At 43.3% G+C, this 19259-nt stretch overlaps 1 protein-coding gene across 1 annotated transcript; it reads left to right on the top strand.

Moving 5' to 3' along the window:
* The first annotated feature begins 7023 nt into the window (after nucleotides 1-7023).
* On the top strand, nucleotides 7024-8175 carry LOC126456549 (E3 ubiquitin-protein ligase Siah1-like). The gene has a single exon (XM_050092296.1). It carries the CDS (start codon nucleotides 7024-7026, stop codon nucleotides 8173-8175), a length of 1152 nt encoding a protein of 383 aa, XP_049948253.1.
* Nucleotides 8176-19259: the final 11084 nt, after the last annotated feature.

Raw genomic sequence — 19259 nt, 5'->3', positions numbered from 1 at the left:
AAATAGAAAATGACAATCGATAAATAGACGCACAGCAACCGGAATACCAACATGCAAAACAAAAACGCTTCGAACTTACGCATCAACTTAGTATATATTTAACTGGGGTCGGGAGGGAGTGGGGAAGAGGTTGCATAAAAGTCAACACAGGAAGGCTTAGGGGCTGTGACCGTGTGCCTAGTGTACATTGTGTGTTCCCTTTCGATTTAAATATATCTTCATTGATTTAGATTCAAAGTTCATTTAAAAAATACCACATGCATAATTTATAGTCAGTGATTCAGAACGAACAATTTACGTAAATATAGCTACTGTTTATTCCAGAAGCATTACAAGCCAAACAGCTGCCGCTTGCAATCTCCCTCGTCCGTAATGATGAAGCACCATAGCTTGTATGGCTGGTTTGTTCCTCATGAAAACCATTAAACTTTAGGTGAAATATCGTATTTTGGAGTTACTGTTTCTTATCGTTCACACACTTCGTATTTAGACACTTTTCCTTAAAACTACTTCTTTAAGAATTCCTTATTACAATCTTCCTCTGCAGCAATAGTTAATATTCTTCCTCTCATCGCGTTTTACTTGTCATTGATCTCACATTTTACGTCCATTCCTATTGTAAAAATGTATGTATGTATGTACATGCACTGAGGCGACAAAATTCACGGGATAGCGATATACAAGCATACAGACGGCGGTACCACCGCGTAAACAAGATATAAAAGGGCAGTGTACTGAAGGAGCTGTCGTCTGCACTAAGGTGATTAATATGCAAAGGTTACGAACGTGATTATGGCCGGACGACGGGAGTTAACAGAGTTCCTGGTAGTAGGAGCTACACGCATGGCACATTCCATTTCGGAAATCATTGAAGAATTCAGGAGTGTGCGAAGAATACCAAATTTCAGTGACTTTTTGTCACCATGGAAAACACAGTGGCCGACGGCCTCCACTTAACGACTGAGAGCAGCGGTGCTTGAGCAGAGTTGTCAGTGCTAACAGACAAGCAACACAGCGTGAAATAACCGCAGAAATGAGTTCGGGACTACGACAAACTTATCCTTTAGGACAGTGCGTTGAGATTTGACGTTAATGGGCTATGGCGGGAGAGGACCGACGTGAGTGCCTTTGCTAACAGCACGTCGTCGCCTGCAGTGCCTTTCCTGGGCTCGTGGCGATGTCGGTTGGACCCGAGACCACTGGTAAACCGCTGCCTGGTCAGATGAGTCCCGATTTCACCTGCTAAGAGCTGATTGTAGGGTTCGGGTGTGGCGTGTACTCAAGGCGTCAAGCCGGCCAGTGTGGCCGAGCGGTTCTAGGCGCTTCAGTTTGGAACCGCGCGACCACTACGGTCGCAGGTTCGAATCCTGCCTCGGGCATGGATGTGTGTGATGTCCTTCGGTTGGTTAGGTTTAAGTAGTTCTAAGTTCTAGGGGACTGATAACCTCAGCTGTTAAGTCCCATAGTGCTCAGAGCCATTTGAACTTTTTTTTTCCAAGTCGTCAACAACGCACTGTGCAAGCTATTGGTGACTCTGGGCCACAGTTGTTTGCGATGGGTTTGAAGAATGTTGTGAACAGTTAGTGAATGATTTGGTCACTCAGATCACCGGACGTGAACCCCATCTAATATTTATGGAACTTAATCGAGAGGTCAACACCTTCGCATATAGAGGCAACAATGCCCACTATTTATGCAGACGAATTTCAACGACTTGATGAGCCCAAGCTGTGGCCAGTTGTTGTAGTATGCGGGCAGAAGGAGGTCCCACACGATAGTAGGAGCTATCCTATGACTTTCGTAATCTCAGTATATGTATGTACGTGTGTTGCACATCTCCTCCTAAACCACTGAACCGATATCAACAAAACTTGGTACACATACCAATTGCTGTGTAACAAGAATCGCTGTGGGGTTGAGAACAACCTACCTAAGAAAAGGGTCGGGGTGTTGTGAAAAACAACTATTGCTCGCCTCACGCGAATTCCCAGAGTTTCTTCATAACTTAACTGAGAACGAGAGCACTTAGTGACTGACAACTAACTTTAGACATACTTTCAATCATTTACGATACTTTTTCTCCCAGGCAATACAAACAAAATGATAAAATGGAAAAAGTTTATTGCTACTTTATTTTTACTGTTCATGCAGTAAAACTGGTGCATAAGGCATGGCGTTTTAATTCATTACTTCGTCACTACTAAATTTATTCACGATGCACTTTGGTACAGTATTCGCATATACCGCTGTATATATCTGCAAAATTATGTCATTACCAGTAGGCCGAATGTCGTTTCCGGTTTGGATAAGGTTATCTTGTTGGAGCTAGCAGTGTTTCCAAAGTGATAGTGTTATCAGACGTAATGATGGAAAATTTATGTCGTGTCCATTGCCACACCTCGTTAGCGGCGCCGCAAGTGAAACGGTGAAGTAGAGTATCACTTTGCTGATAGTCTAAGCATTGGTCAGTATTTGACATACCGATCCTAAAGAGACGTTCATCTGCGCTTATGGAGTTGTATAAAGCGCAATACCACGTAGCTCTTATTTGTGACCATAAGGTTTTAACATGAATGTTTTGCCAACCTCTAATCCAAGTTCTTTGCCAATCTGCTTATACACTTATTTTCTGTCAGCACCTTATAAACATCCTTGCTTGTGTAGTTCCTTACCCTTTGTCTTGTGTAACTATGCTAAATAATGTATAAGTTTTAATATGCGACAACCTATAACAATATGGCCGACCATAACTTGTACCCTCTTGTCTAGAGGAGACTCTGCGTTCACAATGTGTGCTGTGAGATTTCCATTACCTGCTGTTAGGGCCTTTGTCGTCCTAGATATCAATAAGGCTCTGCATTTATCTCTAACGCTGGTGAGAGCTAAACCTCCTTCTGTTTCAGGTAGAGTCGTGGTTTGATAATCAAACCCAAAGACTCGCCCTGTCTATATAAACCACACTAGAGCAGATTCAGTTCGCTTCCCTATTGTTGGAGGGTAGGGGAAGGCACTTGCGAGGTAGTATACCTAAGAAAGTATAACAAGATTTATCAACGAGATTTTTTTATCGTATCTAGAGAACGGGTGGAATTCTCTCTTAACACCGCTCGGAAGCTGTTGAGCTTCATTTTTCAGTTCCAGGGAGCTGTCTTGGTAAACCGTATCCCCAGAAGTTTGATGTTACCTGCTTGTTCTATTGGTCCACTTTCAACGTAACTGTAAAATGTAAGATTTACCGGAGTTGATTTTTAGCTCCAGTGCAGTAAGTAAATGTTTGAATCGTATCCTGTACCTTCACAAGACAGGGTGGATCGGTTATGTACACAGCCAGGTCATCAGCGTAACATCAACATACATATCTCCTGCCTTCATTTTCAAGTCCAGGGAGCTTAACATACAGCGATTGTAGAAGTCTCGTTTCGTAACTAGAACAGCAGCATCGGGAGGAGGACAGACTTGCCGTTTCGACGCTGGGACATGAATTCTTTCTTTGCACTGTCCAGTGACAAGAATTCTGATGATATTTATGAAAAAGGGCTTCATTTCCGTTTTTGGCATGACATGTAGCAGGTAGTTGTGATGGATCCTGACAAATGATTTGTCCATGTCTATCGACACGATGGCCACTCTGCAGTTGGATGCCGAAGCGACAGCCGTTACGTCTCGGTATTCCTCCAGCGCTTGCTCTGTCGTCCTTCGGATGGAACACGACCGTTACTGACGGACGAGGCGCCAAGCAGTGACGTTCAATCGATGAACTAATAGCCTAGCAAACAGTTGGAGTGATATAGGACGCATGTTTTGCAGATCATTAGTGTAGCCCTTTTTAGGAACAAATACTATGAGCCCTTCTAAAAAATCACAGGGGATAATGGCAGACGCACGCATTTCGTCGAACACTGCAGTGAACGCACTGGCAATTAAATTCCAGTACATGAAGCAAAATTCTACTGGTAGCCCAAGACGTCCTAGGGATTTGTTCCTCGGGTTTCGTTTCAACTTCTCGCACACTTCCTCTTCAGTGACATGAACTTCCAGTTCTGCGTTTTCGGCATCCGTCACAGCTGGGTCAACGCAGTTTAAAAATGCCTCACAGTTATCGTCGTCGTTAGTGTCCCCTCCAGCATACAGTGTCGTGAAATTATCATGGACGAACCCCTTATGATGGCCTGAATGAAATTTTCACTCTGCAGTGGAGTGTGCGCTGATATGAAACTTCCTGGCAGATTAAAACTATGTGCCGTACCGAGACTCGAACTCGGGACCTTTGCCTTTCGCAGGCAAGTGCTCAACCAGCTGAGCTACCCAAGCACTCCTTTCTTCTAGGAGTGCTAGTTCTGCAAGGTTCGCAGGAGAGCTTCTGTGAAGCTTGGAAGGTAGGAGACGAGATACTTGCGGAATTGAAGCTTCGAGGACGGGCCGTGAGTCGTGCTTGGGTAGCTCAGTTGCAAGAGTACTTGCAAGCGAAAGGCAAAGGTCCCGAGTTCGAGTCTCGGTCCGGCACACAGTTTTAATCTGCCAAGAAGTTTCTTTTGATGTCCTGTTGGTGGATAAGTTGTCTTCCATCATCATTTATGCAGTCGGCTTCTTTTGAATTCAGGAAGATGGAAAAGCCCAGTTTTTTCATCCTTGACTCCGCTGTTATCTCTCAATCTTAACTCTCTCTATTTGCTGACCTTTCAGAGTGGTTATTTTGGCCTTGGTCAGTTTTATTCTAATGATACGACGTGACATTTTGATGGTATATGTGCGTAGTTCTCTTAGACATAGCTCTCTTAGACACTGAAAGTAGACATTAGTTTTACAGATCGACCACGGCCTCTCAGCCCGGAAGTTTTAACTAGTGAAGACGGCGGCCGTGAAAGCCTACACGTTATGACTGCAAGTAGAATTCCATTGTGTCTCTTTCTAATCGTTACTTTTAAAAATGGTGTTTTAGGTTTCGCGTTTATTAACCACCGTTCCGGCTTAGATCTGTAGTACCTTATATTCCTTAAGCACACTTCCCAACGCCGCTTTAACTTGAGCTCGAGCTCAGTATCCATCAGGTGTGAGATACTGGATTTCCAGACACGCCTACCCCTAAATATCATTTGCCTTGGCGTGTTAATCTTGGCCACAACTGCCAAATGGTCAAAAAAACTGACTGGACAAGTTTCGGCTGTGAGAACACTATTTTTCAGCCTACTAGAGGCGCAGATTCGATCTAGCCTACTAGCGGAATGGCTAGGGACACAGGTGAACCCTGGATATCCTCTTGGCTGGCTGTGCCAGGTATCGACGAGGTGCAAATATTTCACTAAGTCTCCCAGTTCCAGCCATATGTTAGGATTCGGTGTTTGGGCGGTGGCAGAAAGGACACAGTTGAAATCACCAGAGATAATGGCGTCCTCTTTCGCGGGATTGATTAGCTCAGCTACACTTCCCTGAAACAAGGTAGCTCCATCGAGTCTGCGGACTGAGCTGCCCAAGTCCGATTCACGACCTGTCCTCAATACTTTATTTCCGAAAGTGCCTCTCTCCAACCTTCCAAACATCACAGAAGCTCTCTTGCAAGTTTCGGAGGAGAGCTTCTGTGAAGTTCGTAACGTAGGATATGAGGCTCTGTCGGAAGAAAAGCTTTGAAGACGGTAGTGAGTAGTGCTTGGGGAGCTCAATCTGTAGAACAGTTGCTCGCCAAACGCAAAGGTCCCGAGTTCGGGTGTCAGTTACAGAGTTTTTATCTGCCAGGAAGTTTCATGTCAGCGCGCACTCCGTTGCAGAGTGAAAATTTCATTGTGGACGTTCTTATTTATTACGTCTTTATTACCTTGTCTATTCTCAACACATTTTGCAGACAGTATCGAAACATACCAATAAAGCGACCTGCAAAATTATATCATTGTACGGCCCATTGTTCAGGAGATATAACGTCATAAACATTGAGTTGCGTTAAAACGAAACTGCAGAGGAAAATTCGCTGCAGATGTATATGTGTGATATATATGAAATACATGTGAATTGTACGTACTATGGCAACGTCGTGGGGAAAAAAGCTCCTCCTAAAGTCAACCAGACTTGGTGTAAATCTTATTTACCATCTGGAAAGAAATTCCCTGGGAGTAAAAACCACCAGCCTGCTATTGTGGTAGGGGTGATAAAGTGGTAAGAGAAGCTGTGGAGATGAGATGGACGCAGACAGGTGGATGAGATGGACTGTTAGAGAGAGGTGAAAAAGGACAAACAGTTTGAGATGGACTGAGAGAGGAGAGAGGAGGAGATGTACAGAGAGAGGGGGAGGAGGAGGTTGACTTACGGGGTGAGTAGATGAACTTTGAGGAGGAAGAGGAGATGGACTTACAGGCGGGAAGGGGGTGGTAGGCAGAGAGAGACGGTAAGTAGCAGATGGTCAGAGAGAAGGTGGAGAAGCAGATGAGTCAAATGAGGGGGCAGGAGCAAAGAACAGGGAGAATGACAGGAGGAGATGGAAAGAGAGTGGGGGAATGAAAAGGTGGTCTGATAGAAAACTAGAATACATACATACCCAGGCAATATGGGGTACTCTGCTAGTTCGTTAACTGCTTCCCAAATTTATTGCTGCCTCCACTAGACACCACCAACCCACTGACTACTTGAAAACATAAAAATCCTCGCATTGTCAGCCCCTGCAGTGATCTACGGATTTCAGAGTGACCACCAGGGAATTGTGCGCTTATAAACATCAAAGTCAGTTTAACAGTACTGGTATGAAAATATAATTTATTTATTTGAATGGTAAATAGTAAAAATATTGTTTTCATTTCAGTTGCACTGATTTGCTACATTTAGTACCTTGCTAACTAATGGAAAGCGGAATCATACCACGTTGTATTCGTTTATCCATTGCACTCATTGTACCCTATGGAATGTAGTGTATCAGAAATTACTCTTTTTGACTGAACCTAATATTACACTTGTATTTTTTTTCTGTCATCAGCAAGCTGAAAGTGGAACCGGCATTACAAGGAAGTTGGGAACTGATGGGTGCCAACGAGACTTGAAATCATGTTTAGCAGACCAACAAGTTCCAAGAGGCTGAGTGAGATATCGGGCAAAAGGGAGATAACAGAAAATCAGCCGGTACTTCCTCCGAGACGACAAAAGCCATCTACATTGAACAACACTGGAGGCGAGTATCAATCCCCCGTGCCAGCGAAGGTGGGAACACCAAAGAACGCTGTTAGCGATGCTCCACCCCAACTTCCGTCGAAACCGGAAGCACTGAAGGACGCTCAAGACGAAACTCCACCCGTGCAACTGCGAACAGGTCTCACGGCGACAGCCTCCATGAGACTCCAGCCTCAGCAGAGACTGCAGTTGGCTCGCCATGTCACCATATCCAGCAGCTCTGGAGGCGATCTCAAGAAGGGTGTGCTCGATGCCCTCAGGTGTCCCATCTGCAATCAGTACATGGTGCCGCCCATCTTCATGTGCGCCAGTGGCCACAGCATTTGTGACACATGTAAGGCCAAGTGCCAAGATGTGTGCCCTTCCTGTGGTGAACGCATCGAGACAACTCGCAACCTGGCCCTGGAGCGTCTGGCGGAGTCTTCCTCGTCGCTGTACCCGTGTGGCCACTGGGAAAGGGGCTGCCGACAGCAGCTGCCGTCCAAACAGCTGCGCCGCCACGAGGCTGGTTGCATCTTCCGGCCACTACTCTGCCCTCTAGCATGTGGCTGGCACGGCCGTCGCGACCACCTGTTGTCCCATGCAAAATGCGCACACCCTAACCGCTACTCTGCTGTCGTGGACACTAGTGTGCCCCACATCCAGTGGGACCTACCGCTGAAAGCGTCCTTCCACGATTACCGCCACGCCGTCTTTGCCTTCGGTGAGTCCTTCGCCTACGTGAAGCACTTCAGTGAGGAGAAGCGCAAGATGTATCTGGCTGTGCAGCTCCTGGGTGATCCTGCCAACACTTCGAGTTTCAGGTACAAGTTCGAGATGACCAAGGAGAAAGGAGGCTGTTATGAATCCATGTCTCGTACGCGCTCTGTGCACTCCTGCGACGAGGACCTCGACACTGTACTTGAGTCGAACGCCTGCATCACTATAGACTTCGAAACATTAGTCTATTATGGGAATGGACCACGTACCTTCATGATATTCAAGGTGCAACAGAAGGACGCCACCAATAGCAAACTACTCGTGAATTAATTCTCACAGTGATTACTCTGTCTTGTGGGGCATCTCAAACTCCTATTGCAACAGTTTGCAGCACTAACTATAAACCACAGTAACTGGATAACTACTACACAAAACATATCAAATTTCACATAATTTTTGAGGAGTTATGCAATGTAATATCTTTTAGCAACCTGACACAACAACCAAATATCCACGCTGGACATGGGAGATATGTGTAACATAGAATACAAAGGGGATCAGAGTGCAGTGCTGATGTCTGTTGTAACGTTTCGTGTTGTACAGTAGTTGAATGATCTTAGGGAATACTTATGTCATTCATTAAAACATGTAATAAATAATTTTTGCTATTCTATATACAAAATAAGAACCAGCAATATCATAATTTGGCTACCTACCATTTAATGCTTAAAACTTTCCGTGTGTTTGTACGATAAATTTAACATATAGCCATGTGGCAAGAGTGTATTTACGTCATGTGGTGCAATGAATGCTTCAGCCACGCATTTAAGTATTGATGTTATTATGGATGTTTATGGTAATGAGGGTTGAGAGAGAAGCCTGATATTGGTGCACAGCCTACTCTCCTTGAATGATGCCAAATGGGCCAACAAGCTTAATTACATGTATTCCTAATTTAGTGGTGCATCGTATATACTTACATTACTTGTCGAAAATAACCAATTGTCAAAATGACTATAACAGTAACGCAAATGATACATTTTGCACTGAAACGACTGTTGAAGCCTGTAGATAATCATATGCAAAACTTGGACATACGCGAAGATATATTTAAAACATGACGTCTCAGGTGTCAACCATGTGCAGTAAACAAATCACTCACACAATATTCAGTTTCACATCACACTTTCTGCAATATTAGTGGGATGTCTAATTCAGGTTCTTGAATGACTTGTTGTCACATTAACTTCGCATATGGAAGAGAACCCCCCCCATGAACCATGGACCTTGTCGTTGGTGGGGAGGCTTGCGTTCCTCAGCGATACAGATGGCCATACCGTAGGTGCAACCACAACGGAGGGGTATCTGTTGAGAGGCCAGACAAACATATGGTTCCTGAAGAGGGGCAGCCGCCTTTTCAGTAGTTGCAGGGGCAACAGCCTGGATGATTGACTGATCTGGCCAAGTAACATTAACCAAAACGGCCTTGCTGTGCTGATACTGCGAACAGCTGAAAGCAAGGGGAAACTACAGCCGTAATTTCTCCCGAGGACATGCAGCTTTACTGTATTATTAAATGATGATGGCCTCTTGGGTAAAATATTCCGGAGGTAAAATAGTCCCTCATTCGGATCTCCGGGCGGGGACTACTCAAGAGGACGTCGTTATCAGGAGAAAGAAAACTGGCATTCTACGGATCGGAGCATGGAATGTCACATCCCTTAATCGGGCAGGTAGGTTAGAAAAATTTAAAAAGGGAAATGGATATATCAAAGTTAGATATAGTGGGAATTAGTGAAGTTCGGTGGCAGGAGGAACAAGACTTCTGGTCAGGTGACTACAGAGTTATAAACACAAAATCAAATAGGGGTAATGCAGGAGTAGGTTTAATAATGAATAGGAATATAGGAATGCGGGTAAGCTACTACAAACAGCATAGTGAACGCATTATTGTGGCAAAGATAGATACGAAGCCCACGCCTACTACAGTAGTACAAGTTTATATGCAACTAGCTCTGCAGATGATGACGAAGTAGATGAAACGTATGACGAGATAAAAGAAATTATTCAGGTAGTGAAGGGAGATGAAAATTTAATAGTCATGGGTGACTGGAATTCGTCAGTAGGAAAAGGGAGAGAAGGAAACATAGTAGGTGAATATTGATTGGGGGGAAGAAATGAAAGAGGAAGCCGCCTTGTAGAATTTTGCACAGAGCATAACTTAATCATAGCTAACACTTGGTTCAAGAATCGTGAAAGAAGGTTGTATACCTGGAAGAATCCTGGAGATACTAAAGGGTATCAGATAGATTACATAATGGTAAGACAGATTTAGGAACTAGGTTTTAAATTGTAAGACATTTCCAGGGGCAGATGTGGATTCTGACCACAATCTATTGGTTATGAACTGCAGATTGAAACTGAAGAAACTGCAAAAAGGCGGGAATTTAAGGAGATTGGACCTGGATAAACTGAAAGAACCAGAGGTTGTACAGAGTTTCAGGGAGAGCATAAGGGAACAATTGACAGGAATGGGGGAAAGAAATACAGTAGAAGAAGAATGGGTAGCTCTGAGGGATGAAGTAGTGAAGGCAGCAGACGATCAAGTAGGTAAAAAGACAAGGGCTAATAGAAATCCTTGGGTAACAGAAGAAATATTGAATTTAATTGATGAAAGGAGAAAATATAAAAATGCAGTAAATGAAGCAGGCAAAAAGGAATACAAACGTCTCAAAAATGAGATCGACAAGAAGTGCAAAATGTCTAAGCAGGGATGGCTAGAGGACAAATGTAAGGATGTAGAGGCTTGTCTCACTACGGGTAAGATAGATACTGCCTACAGGAAAATTAGAGACCTTTGGAGAGAAGAGAACCACTTGTATGAATATCAAGAGCTCAGATGGCAACCCAGTTCTAAGCAAAGAAGGGAAGGCAGAAAGGTGGAAGAAGTATATAGAGGGTTTATACAAGGGCGATGTACTTGAGGACAATATTATGGAAATGGAAGAGGATGTAGATGAAGATGAAATGGGAGATAAGATACTGCGTGAAGAGTTTGACAGAGCACTGAAAGACCTGAGTCGAAACAAGGCCCCGGGAGTAGACAACATTCCATTAGAACTACTGATGGCCTTGGGAGAGCCAGTCATGACAAAACTCTACCATCTGGTGAGCAAGATGTATGAGACAGGCGAAATACCCACAGACTTCAAGAAGAATATAATAATTCCAATCCCAAAGAAAGCAGGTGTTGACAGATGTGAGAATTACCGAACTATCAGTTTAATAAGTCACAGCTGCAAAATACTAACGCGAATTCTTTACAGACGAATGGAAAAACTGCTAGAAGCTGACCTCGGGGAAGAACAGTTTGGATTCCGTAGAAATGTTGGAACACGTGAGGCAATACTAACCTTACGACTTATCTTAGAAGAAAGATTAAGAAAAGGCAAACCTACGTTTCTAGCATTTGTAGACTTAGAGAAAGCTTTTGACAACGTTAACTGGAATACTCTTTCAAATTCTGAAGGTGGCGGGGGTAAAATACAGGGAGCGAAAGGATATTTACAATTTGTACAGAAACCAGATGGCAGTTATAAGAGTCGAGGGGCATGAAAGTGAAGCAGTGGTTGGGAAAGGAGTGAGACAGGGTTGTAGCCTCTCCCCGATGTTATTCAATCTGTATATTGAGCAAGCAGTAAAGGAAACAAAAGAAAAATTCGGAGTAGGTATTAAAATTCATGGAGAAGAAGTAAAAACTTTGAGGTTTGCCGATGACATTGTAATTCTGTCAGAGACAGCAAAGGACTTGGAAGAGCAGTTGAATGGAATGGACATTGTCTTGAAAGGAGGATATAAGATGAACATCAACAAAAGCAAAACGAGGATAATGGAATGTAGTCGAATTAAGTCGGGTGATGCTGAGGGGATTAGATTAGGAAATGAGACACTTAAAGTAGTAAAGGAGTTTTGCTATTTAGGGAGTAAAATAACTGATGATGGTCGAAGTAGAGAGGATATAAAATGTAGAGTGGCAATGGCAAGGAAATCGTTTCTGAAGAAGAGGAAATTTGTTAACATCGAGTATAGATTTAAGTGTCAGGAAGTCGTTTCTGAAAATATTTGTGTGGAGTGTAGCCATGTATGGAAGTGAAACATGGACGATAACCAGTTTGGACATGAAGAGAATAGAAGCAGTCGAAATGTGGTGCTACAGAAGAATGCTGAAGATAAGGTGGGTAGATCACGTAACTAATGAGGAGGTATTGAATAGGATTAGGGAGAAGAGAAGTTTGTGGCACAACTTGACTAGAAGAAGGGATCGGTTGGTAGGACATGTTTTGAGGCATCAAGGGATCACAAATTTAGCATTGGAGGGCAGCGTGGAGGGTAAAAATCGTAGAGGGAGACCAAGAGATGAATACACTAAGCAGATTCAGAAGGATGTAGGTTGCAGTAGGTACTGGGAGATGAAGAAGCTTGCACAGGATAGAGTAGCATGGAGAGCTGCATCAAACCAGTCTCGGGACTGAAGACCACAACAACAATGGAAGAGAAGAAGGAAACATGTAATAGTATCAAAACCAGGGCACATAGGTGTGGTAAAGGAAATTTAGAAAGTATATCACAATCTGGAAAAAAGTATAAAGCGTTCTGGGCCCATAACCGAGAGGTCTGTGGATCAAAACCGTGCCCTACTATCATTGGAATGGTAGGAGCTATTAAGGAGTGGTGAGGCGCGGGGCTAACATGAATTCAGACATCCTTTGCAACAAATGTATCCATAATCATCAGTTATTACAAAACATATTGTCTGATCCCTTTATTTTTTGTTAAGAGGTACCTATCACACGACTTACTCTTAACTAATAATATTTACGCTGATACAACAAGGGGAAAATACCGTTCATGCGGTAGCGCCAAATTTGAGCCCACAACAGTTACATCAATTAAAAGTTTCAATTAAACTCAATAACTAATTGTGATAAAAAATTTGATATGCCCAAGGCTACGACAAAAATGCTTGTAGAAATGTTTAAACAGATTTATGACAGACTGACAGGAATTCAAACCTAAAAACAGTATTCACATGAATCCAATTTAACAAAGCACTTGGAATACACAACAAATTACAGCAGGACTGCCTTATCACACATCTTGTACACGCCGTTTTTTCTCGTACCACAGTTTAAAATTTGCTCAGATGCTGTACAGGAGTACAGAACAGTTTCATACAAGTTTAGGCGCAGACTTCTTCAGATGGACGCCAAATTAAGAGGCGTGAATAGGTCAGTTACCAAAGGTAATAATTAACTCAAGAACAAATCTGCAGCCTTAGAATTCATCCACTGCAATCTCAGTGGGTTTACAGAGACTCAGTCTTTCCATCTTATTTTATTTCACGCGTGAGCATTGCTCACACTTGCTGGCAGTACATTACGCATATCATTAAATTGGCGTGAGACGACACGTAAATGTTGCCACTGGTCCCACACATGCGTACAAATAACTGGCCCCACCAGGGTAAACTCAGTGTCAACCTTGTAACATGAACAGTTTAAACAAACAAATGACCAGTCACGAAATAGTGGAACTAATGGCTCCCTACAAGAACACGCTGATGTAAAATTTTTCATGATGAACGTATGAAGCACACAGCTGGGCAAGTACTCAATGATAAGATTGCTCAGCTTCACGTGGAGTTATCCAGTACTCGTGTGTCAATGCAACCAGGGCGCAGTGACAGTATAGTGACGTCTGTACAGCCCTCCAACTGTTCCTTTAACCTCCGATCTCCTTCGGGCAACACCAGTATTGTACAACCGAAAAGCTCTTTCATGCAGAAGGAGAGCTCTTTTCCAAATTAAAGCTTCTCAAACAACTGCTCCCAATTACGGCTCCCAACTACAACTAGAGCGCACTATCACTCCAAGTGCGGCCAAGTCCTTTGCCGGCACGTACACGGGCTGCTACCAGCACAGGGCCCCGCTCGCCATCTTATTCGTCCGCTGCTACTCCTTCCCTGCCCGAGCCACGCCTTCTCGCGGACCACTTTCACACCACAAGCTTCTCTGGCAAATAGATTAAGAGATTATACACAACCAGCGATTCCACCCGAGAGGCACAAAGTCGAAAAATACCAAATTTTGAGGAAGAATTTGACGCACGGTTCAGATACCAAAGGAGCCAGCAAGTTTAATAACATTATTCCTAATATATTGGTACATCTTACATACTTAATTTACTTGTCGAAAAATAACAAACTGTCCAAAAATGACTATAATAGTTGTGCAAATTGTATCTTTTGCTTTGAAACGACTGTTGAAACCCATAGGTAAACACATGTAAACTTTATAAATACTCAAAGATACATTTAAAACATGACGTCTAAGGTGTCAACCATGCGCAGTAAACAAATTATTCACACAATATTTAATTTAACATCACACTTTCTGCAATATTAGTGGTGTCTCTAATTTAATGGTCTCACACAAGCCCCATATATGAAACATGTAAGAGTATCAAGACCACGACACATGGATGTGTTAAAACAAATTTAGAAAATATATCACATCTCTAGAAAAAAGTATCAACTGTTCAACTGGAACATTGCTAAGGTTATCTGAACCTATAAAAGTGGAAATCTATTTTGTGGAATAACTTAGACATGCTGGTTGATACTTGTACTGTCTAAACTTTCCACATCAAAAATTCTTTGGTTTTGCCAGGAGGCTGCCAATACGTACGAAATGAAGCCTGCTCAAAAAATAAACGTGTATTGTAAACAGTCGGACTTAATCTGCCACGGGAGTCATGATGACGAATATGAAAATTTGTATGATATTATCTTAAATTTATTTTTATGTTATTTGCCAATGGAACATATTGAATTTGACACAATTCACAGTACCACATTTCACCTACTAATAAAATTATTGATGTCTTTTTTAAATATATTTTCTGTAGAAGCTGTGTTGGATTATGTTTGTATGGTCTCAATATCTCAGTGAAGCCTGAATCTCCAAAGTAATGCCTGTAGTATTATTGTCGATAAACAAAAATGATGGATTATCTACCTTGTGTTCAGACTTATACTCGTATTTTAATATATGTTTCTGTGTCATAAAGAATTCAAACTGCCTTACATGATGTCTTACCCCGGTAGCTAAAGTTCTATAAAACTGTTAAGCCATGGTGTGAATTTGCTTGTTATTAATTACTGGATTCCTCATAGAACAAATAATAATATAGTATGGTTCGATTACGTTGTTAATACGTAATTAACTACATATTTTGACACATGTTCCAAAGGTCGTAACACAGATAAATGCAATACGTATGCTTAACAACAGTTACCATATGTTTTAATATAAGTTGTATCGGTACATGACTGCTATTTATAAACTCGTAAATAATAACTTTTTCCGTTGAAAACGTCTTTCATTTTACAGAAGGTGTAGTCGAGAATGAAAACTGAAATATGTCTTTTGTAACTTAAAAACAACGAAACACAATGAACAAAAATGACTATTTCAATGGAATGAACACCCTTAGCTGCTTGCAGGCGTTGACGTACATCAACGGGGACAGATAAAAATGTGTGCCCCGACCGGGACTCTAACCCGGGATCTCCTGCTTACATACGTATGTCAACGCTTGTAAGCAGCTAAGGGTGTTCATTTCATTGTAATTTCATTCTAACGAGCTGCATTGGTCACCGATGGTATTTGTTCTTTCGGCCATGTCCGAAAGAACAGATACCATCTTAGTATATGACTATTTCGTCTGTGCTCTTTTTCTCAGTGTGTTAGCTACTGAAGAATTAAAGGTTTCCTTTCCAATCGTTCGTAGATTGATGTGACGAGATATTTTCTAATGAAATCCTTCTTATACTGTGGTCGTATCATAGCGTGAGATATTCAGATATTCCAAAGTTCGACGATTATTGCAGGTATACGTTATCACCCCTATAAAGATCGCCTGCCGGCCGCGGTGACCGAGCGGTTCCAGGCTCTTCTGTCCGGTCGCAGGTTCGAATCCTGCCTCTGGCATGGATGTGTGTGATGTGCTTAGGTTAGTTAGGTTTAAGTAGTTCTAAGTTCTAGGGTACTGATGACCTCAGATGTTCAGTCCCATAGTGCTCAGAGCCATTTGAACCATTTTGAACCAAAGATCGCCTGTAACAATGTCTGAAACATTAAAATATTGCACACTCAAAAGCGTTGAATAATTGTGATTAAACTTCCTTCTTGGTTACATTCTGTTCCTTTTGTGGTGAACTATACCCCCAGTTATTCATTCCCACCATCAGAAGTGCTTTGCAGTTTAGCCTATCGTATATCAATACCAGGGTGATGGTATCACACTTGCCTTTCAAATCATTACTGATTAGAAACTGTGTATTTGTTTTGAGGTGGCGTAACTGATGGCCCACAGATATTCGGACTTCATTCATCCGGTATTTAAGAACAAGCTTTACACACGTTTTCAAATATTTACAAAACATTTTATCGGTAACACCCCACTCAAACTGATGAAAAGAAAAAAAAAGTTTATTACTTACTACGTTTTCGCTGCTCATGCAGCAAAATTTTAGCATCAGACGTGATGTTTTACCCTATTACTTCTTTATTACTTACTCTATTCGCAAGACAGTTTTCACACAGTATTCACATTTACACTGATCAGCAAGAACATTATGACAACTTACAAAAAAAACGGTATATCCACGGCGACGCGTCGCAGCATGTAAGCAATGAGGCATTGGTAGGTTGCTAGAAACACCTGGCATCATATCTGCACGCACAAGTCACCTAATTCCCGTAAATTCTGGGGAGCGGGTGATGATCTTTGATCCCACGTTCAGTCGCATCCCAGAATAATGTCTTCGACCGGGTTCAGATCTGGCGAGTAGAAGGGCCAGCACATCGGTCAGAACTCAATACTACACTCCTCGAACCACATCATCACAATCCTGGCCTTATAACATGGCGCATTGTATTGTTGAAAAATGCCACTGCCACAGGGAAACATGAACGTCATGAAGGGTGGTCTGTAACCAGTGTGCGATACTCCTTGGCAGTCAAGCTGCCTTGAACTAGTTTCAGTGGACCCTCGGATTGGGTTGGGTTGTTTGGGAGAAGAGACCAAACAGCGAGGTCATCGGTCTCATCGGATTAGGGAAAGATGGGGAAGGAAGTCGGCCGTGCCCTTTCAAAGGAACCATCCCGGCATTTGCCTGGAGCGATTCAGGGAAATCACGGAAAACCCAAATCAGGATGGCCGGACGCGGCACTGAACCGTCGTCCTCCCGAATGCGACTCCAGTGTGCTAACCACTGCGTCACCTCGCTCGGTGTACCCTCGGATGCCCATGTCAATGTTCCCCAGAGCATAAAGGAGCCGCCGCCAGCTTTTCCACGTCCCGCAGTACAGGCGTCAAGGAGCTGTTCCCCCACAAGACGACGGATTCACGCCATCGGCATGATGAAGAACCATGCAACGCTCTGCCAGCGTCCAGTGTCGATGATCACGTGCCCATTTCAGTTATAGTTGCCGACGTCGTGGTGTTAACATTGGCACATGCATGGGTCGTCGGCTTTGGAGGCCCGTCATTAGGAGTGTTCGGTACACTGTGTATTCAGTCGAACTCTTTCTCAGCCCAGCATGAAAGTCTGTTGTGAATTGGCCACAGTTCGCCGCCTGTCACTTTTTACTATTCTTCCCAGCCTATGACGTCCTACATTTGTAATGAGGGGTGGTCGCCCATCCCACGACGTCTGAACGTGGTTTCGCCACGTGTTGAAGGCACTCACCACACAACATTCCTTGAACACCCGACAAGTGGTACCGTTTCCGAAATGCCCGTGCCGAACCTCCGGGCCATCACAATCTGCCCTCGGTAAAACTCAGATAAATCGCATACTACACATGGATCGCACGCTCAGTGATACTTTATTCGTCGTGAGTGTGTCTTACCAGCAGTCATTCCTCTCCAGGAGACGCTGCTATCGCCTGGACGGGTTTATATCAATACTAGGTTGGTGGTCATAATGTTCTGGCTGATCAGAGCACAAGTGAATGAACCCGCGAATGTATATCATTGTACACCTATTGTTCAGGGTTTATTCAAATACGTGATAAACTAGTTTCTGCTTAAAATGGCGTGCGTGAAACCATCAACATCAGGTATGACGTTTTAGTTTGTTATGTCTTTGCTACTAACTGTATCCGCAACACACTTTGTTGTCAGCATCTGCATATAGGGTGTCCCTCCTAAAAGCCGCCAGGGGAATTTTCTCTGGTGTTCCAGCAAGTATTTGCAATTTCATTATTGCATAAGTGCCCATCACGTCTCCTACGAGGGTTGTCCAGAAAGTAAGTTCCGATCGGACGCGAAATGGGAGCCACAGTGAAACCCAGAAACGTTTTGTTTGCAACAGTTAGGTACACCTTCCACCTACTTCACTGCATAGTCAGCGCTCCAGGTTCGAGTTTTGTCGTAGTGTTGTATCAACTTTCCAATATCCTCGTCATAGAAACCAGCCTCCTGTGCTTTTGGCCAGTTATCTGCACCGGTCTGCAGCTCGTTGTCTGTGGAAAAATTTTGACTTCATAGCCTGCAGAGCAGAGACTCAGGGGAGCCAATTACGGACTGTATTGTAAGTGATCATACACTTCTCATCAGAAACGCTGCAGGAACGTCTTCATTGCCCTTGCAGTGTGCGGCCGAGAATTGGCATGATGAAGGAACTGCTCGACAGTTGTGTTATGTGGGTTGCATGACACAGGCGGAATCTCTCACCAGGCCCTCATACTTCGCGGGAGACACTATTCTCCACGCATCTTTACGTGCTCACTCTTCATTCAAAACCGAAAAGAGCGACGCGACACGATCGACGGGCATACTAGAGACACTGCCCAACATATCTGTGCAAAGCTTCACCGGATTTTCCCTATGGTTTACATATCGCGACCGATCAGAACTTACTTTTTGGACAACCCTTGTATGTGATGCCCAGGGCCGATGGAAAGCGTCGCTTTTTTTCGCGTTACAAACAAAATCATTTTTAAAGTGGTGTTTTTCATGCGCATTCGATAGATTGGTCCGAGATTAGTCACATTAACAGTGGCAGTAGAGCTCGATGGAGAACCGGTACTCCATCAGCGACTACACTGCGCTGACTCGCACTGACTGCTACAGCGAAGCATACAGCGCTACTGTGTCTCTGATGGATTGCTGCTTATTCTTCGCGTTTTAGTTTTCCTGTTAACACATACTAATGAAACATATATCGGTATAGACTAATCTGGGCGTACTCCATCGAATGCACATCTAAAATAACGATTTAGAAATATTTTTGTTTGTAGTGAGAAACAAATTGATGCTCCCGTTGACACTGGGGGTCGCATGAG

This window comes from Schistocerca serialis, chromosome 2, assembly GCF_023864345.2.
Source record: "Schistocerca serialis cubense isolate TAMUIC-IGC-003099 chromosome 2, iqSchSeri2.2, whole genome shotgun sequence".
In the NCBI taxonomy this organism is placed as follows: Eukaryota; Metazoa; Arthropoda; class Insecta; order Orthoptera; family Acrididae; genus Schistocerca; species Schistocerca serialis.
This window is presented reverse-complemented; position numbering and strand designations above follow the sequence as displayed.

Excerpts from the sequence above, each read along its gene's own strand:
- LOC126456549 (XM_050092296.1), top strand. The coding sequence starts at position 7,024 with ATGTTTAGCAGACCAACAAGTTCCAAGAGGCTGAGTGAGATATCGGGC.